General features: G+C 55.4%; 1 protein-coding gene across 1 annotated transcript in view; it reads left to right on the plus strand.

Moving 5' to 3' along the window:
• Positions 1-3,466, plus strand: part of ZPR1 (ZPR1 zinc finger) — a gene marked incomplete at both ends in the record, with an annotated part of 4,019 nt that extends 553 nt beyond the window's left edge. The window contains 10 exons of the mRNA XM_010166901.1: positions 71-141; positions 293-379; positions 459-581; positions 720-773; positions 886-952; positions 1,229-1,299; positions 2,655-2,744; positions 2,841-2,951; positions 3,047-3,133; positions 3,401-3,466. Of these exons, the coding sequence (XP_010165203.1) occupies positions 71-141; positions 293-379; positions 459-581; positions 720-773; positions 886-952; positions 1,229-1,299; positions 2,655-2,744; positions 2,841-2,951; positions 3,047-3,133; positions 3,401-3,466 (827 nt within the window). The remainder of the gene's footprint in view (positions 1-70; positions 142-292; positions 380-458; positions 582-719; positions 774-885; positions 953-1,228; positions 1,300-2,654; positions 2,745-2,840; positions 2,952-3,046; positions 3,134-3,400) is intronic.
• Between the last annotated feature and the right edge of the window lie 794 nt (positions 3,467-4,260).

Below are 4,260 nucleotides of genomic sequence, written 5' to 3' on the forward strand. Positions count from 1 at the left end.
TGGCAGGGTGGGTAACGCCACTGCGGTGTCATTAACGCTGCCATCGCTTCTCCTCTGTGTCCTTCTCTAGTTCTCACCACCATCGAAGGGATAATTGACAGAGCTGTGGTGGGCCTGGAGCAGGACCAGCCCCTCCGCAGGGTGAGGTGCTGGGGAAGGGGAGGCTCCTCGGGGCAGACACGATTTCCTTCATCCTCTGCCTGTGATGAGGGGGGTGTTAGTGCCCCTCTCAGCCTTGTCTTCAGCTCTGGGCTGCCCCTGGCATCCATCTCCAACGTGTCCTCCTTTGCAGGCAACAGACGGAGAGGTGGCAAGTAAAATAGATGAGTTCATTGGGAAACTCAAGCAGCTGAAAGAAGTCCATTCCTCCTTCACCTTGGTGAGTCCACGCAAGGGCACATCCCCTTTCTGGGCAGGGGGAGCCCGGGGTGGTTTCCTCAGGCATTGTTCTCCCCTAGATCATAGATGATCCCTCGGGGAACAGCTTTGTGGAGAACCCTCACGCCCCGCGGAGGGACGATGCCCTGGTGGTCACTCACTACAGGAGGACTCCCCAGCAGGCTGCCATGCTGGGGCTGGAGGTAACGGGGAGCTGCTGCTGTGTCCTCAGCCTGCTGCTTGCACGAGGGGGGAGCAGGGCTGGTTGGTCCCCTCGCTCTCTGGGACACCCTGAATTGAGGAGCAGAAGGTAACGATGCTGCTTGTGTCCCCTGTGGCAGGGGGAGGAGTGGGAGGAGACGCCAGCTGATTCCACAGAGGAGCTGAGGGATGAGGTGGGTGACTTTGCAGGGCAGAGGTGGCCGTGCCTGGGTGACTGACACCCAGGACAGGCTCTCTGGGCTGGCCAGGACTTTCTGATTCTCCTTTTCCATTCCTGTGACCCAGGTGCTGCAGTTCAACACCAACTGCCCCGAGTGCAACGCTCCAGCCAACACAAACATGAAGTTAGTGCGTATCCTTTGAGTGGGGGGGTGTGGGTGTGGGTGCAGGTGGGTGCCCTCTGCGGGGGTCTGCGCAGAGGAGTCGCTCTCTGTGCTGACCCAGGTCCCACCACACCTGTAAGGTGTGAGTAAGTGATTTCTAGTAGAGCCTGTCGGGGTGCAAATCTGCCTCACAGCTGCCAGCAAGCTCCTGCAATACCTTGGGAAGGGTTGAGGCTGGGAAGAGGGCACAGGACGCTGCTTTGAGACTTTCCTCTTGTTGAGTTTTCCTTGACTGACTGCTCCAGAAATCCCACACTTCAAAGAAGTGATTATCATGGCCACAAACTGTGACTCCTGTGGGCACAGGACAAACGAGGTGAGCTGCAAAACTACGCACCCTTTTTTGGGGGCAGTGGGGAGGAGGAATGGTGTTCTCTGCTCTCCTGGGAGATCTTCACAGCGTGGCTGTTTGGGAAGCCAGGCTGGGAGGGAGGCTGGATTTACGGGCAGTGTCACGAGCCACGTTGTGCTGGGTGCAGTGGAGCTGCCTGGCTTTGCTTCTGGGGGGGGCTGGCACGTGCAGCGGGGCCAGGCTGGCTCTGACTTGTCTTCCTGAACGTGTGAAGGGGGAGAACTTGGTCTTGAAGAGCTCCATGGGGTGCAAGTCGGTCACCTCCACGCCTGTTTGAGTCCCCTGAGTTAAAACACTGTCCCCAAGTTTGAGGGTTTTTTGAGGCACTGTCCCCAGGTTTGGGGGGTTTTTTTGAGGCACTGTCCCCAGGTTTGGGGGGGTTTTTTTGAGCACTGTCCCCAGGTTTGGGGGGTTTTTTTGAGGCACTGTCCCCAGGTTTGGGGGGTTTTTTTGAGGCACTGTCCCCAGGTTTGGGGGGTTTTTTTGAGGCACTGTCCCCAGGTTTGGGGGGTTTTTTTGAGGCACTGTCCCCAGGTTTGGGGGGTTTTTTTGAGGCACTGTCCCCAGGTTTGGGGGGTTTTTTTGAGGCACTGTCCCCAGGTTTGGGGGGTTTTTTTGAGGCACTGTCCCCAGGTTTGGGGGGTTTTTTTGAGGCACTGTCCCCAGGTTTGGGGGGTTTTTTTGAGGCACTGTCCCCAGGTTTGGGGGGTTTTTTTGAGGCACTGTCCCCAGGTTTGGGGGGTTTTTTTGAGGCACTGTCCCCAGGTTTGGGGGGTTTTTTTGAGGCACTGTCCCCAGGTTTGGGGGGTTTTTTTGAGGCACTGTCCCCAGGTTTGGGGGGTTTTTTTGAGGCACTGTCCCCAGGTTTGGGGGGTTTTTTTGAGGCACTGTCCCCAGGTTTGGGGGGTTTTTTTGAGGCACTGTCCCCAGGTTTGGGGGGTTTTTTTGAGGCACTGTCCCCAGGTTTGGGGGGTTTTTTTGAGGCACTGTCCCCAGGTTTGGGGGGTTTTTTTGAGGCACTGTCCCCAGGTTTGGGGGGTTTTTTTGAGGCACTGTCCCCAGGTTTGGGGGGTTTTTTTGAGGCACTGTCCCCAGGTCTGGGGGGGGGGTTTTTGAGGCACTGTCCCTAGTTTGGGGGGTGGTTTTGAGGCACTGTCCCTAGTTTGGGGGTTCTTTTTTGAGGCACTGTCCCCAGGTTTAGGGGTTTTTTTCAAGGCACTGTCCCCAGATTTGCCTCTGAGCTGCCACAGCACACCCTCTGAAGGCACGGTGGCAGGATTTCAGTATAAAAGTTGAAGCTGGCTGCTGGCTGTTCCCAGGTGAAGTCTGGAGGAGCAATCGAACCTCAAGGAACCAGGATCACCCTGCGGATCACGGACCCTTCCGACATGACAAGGGACATCCTAAAGGTACAGCGCTCCAGATACCTGCCCTGTCCTCCCGTGGTGGGTGTGGGGGGCCCAGCTGACCCTCCACGGGGGCTCATGGGGTGCTGGCCCTCGCAGTCAGAGACGTGCAGCGTGGAGATCCCAGAGCTGGAGTTCGAGCTGGGGATGGGAGCGCTGGGGGGGAAATTCACCACGCTGGAAGGGCTGCTGAAGGACATCAGAGACCTGGTGAGTGCTGCTGCTGGCTTGGAGCTCGGGCTCCTCTGTGCTGATGTTTGGCCTGGCTGTGGGGGTGGGTGTCCCACATCTGGCTGCTCTTCCAGGTGGAGAGAAACCCCTTCACTCTGGGGGACAGCTCTACACCCAGCAGGGCGGAAAAGCTGCAGGAGTTCATCGGGAAACTGCAGGAGGTGAGTGTGCTCGTGACTTTCTGTGCTCTGCAGCGTGGTTTTGCTGCTGTCACTGCAGCTGTGGAGGAAACTGAGCTGCTGGGCAAGCGTTGCTTTGCCTTCTGGAGCTGTTCTGCACTTGCCTCGCGCTGTCCTCGTGTGGTTCATCGAGCTGTCACTGTGTTTTAACTGAGGAAAATGTGAGGGCTGTCTCAAGTGCCCTGTGAACGTCAGGATGCTGAAGGATGGGAAAGAGCCTTGATGCCTGGACGTGCTCTGTTTCTGCAGATCATAGAGGGCAGGACACAGGCTCGATTCATCATGGATGACCCTGCAGGCAACAGCTATCTTCAGGTACTGTGTTGTGTGCTGGGGAGGTGAATGCTGAGGTCTGTGGGGTGCTTGGAGTGGATTTCCTTCTGGGAAAGGATTTCCTTCTCTGATTCCCTGAGGAGTGTGGGGAGCAGGGTTCCTTCTGGGGCTCTGGTAGTGGGGGCTGTGCTGCAGGCTCTGTCCAGGGAGAGGAAACTGCTGGTGGCTCTGTGGGAAGGAGATGGGAGCTGTGTCCCTGTTAAAGGAACTTAACTCAGTGGGTAACTCTGGGTTTGCTTCGTTGACAGCTCAGAGCTGGGCCACAGCTCGGTGAGTGGCAAAGGCCTTGCAAACATCAGGCTCTATGGATCTGCTGAATTTAACATGATGCAGTAGATATTCTTCTCAAAGTTCTTGGTGTTTTCCCACCAACCCTCAGTTCCAAATTTCTCATTAATTTAAAATTCTATAAAAGTCCACAGTGGACTTCAAACACAGCTGGTTCTTCTCATCTCATCTCGGTCACTGTGTTCACTGATCTTGAATCATCCTCCTGTCTGCTCACCTCTGCACTTGTGGGAACAACTCACATCACGACGTTTAACTTGTGTCTGTTCCAAACTCTGGAATCTTTCTCAATTTGCTTACTCCAAGTTCATCACTTCTCCTCTAGAATCACTGTGTCTCTAAATTCTCTTATTCTTGTTGATTCAGCTGGGTTGGGTTTGAACCAACCACGGAGAAGGTGACACAAGGGACAACGCGAGAAGCAGCGTGGGTGGCTGTGTGGTTTACAGGAATTATTATTATTATTATTCTGTTATTTCATAGCACCT

The sequence above is a fragment of the Antrostomus carolinensis genome, unplaced genomic scaffold (assembly GCF_000700745.2).
Source record: "Antrostomus carolinensis isolate BGI_N321 unplaced genomic scaffold, ASM70074v2 scaffold34904, whole genome shotgun sequence".
NCBI lineage: Eukaryota > Metazoa > Chordata > Aves > Caprimulgiformes > Caprimulgidae > Antrostomus > Antrostomus carolinensis.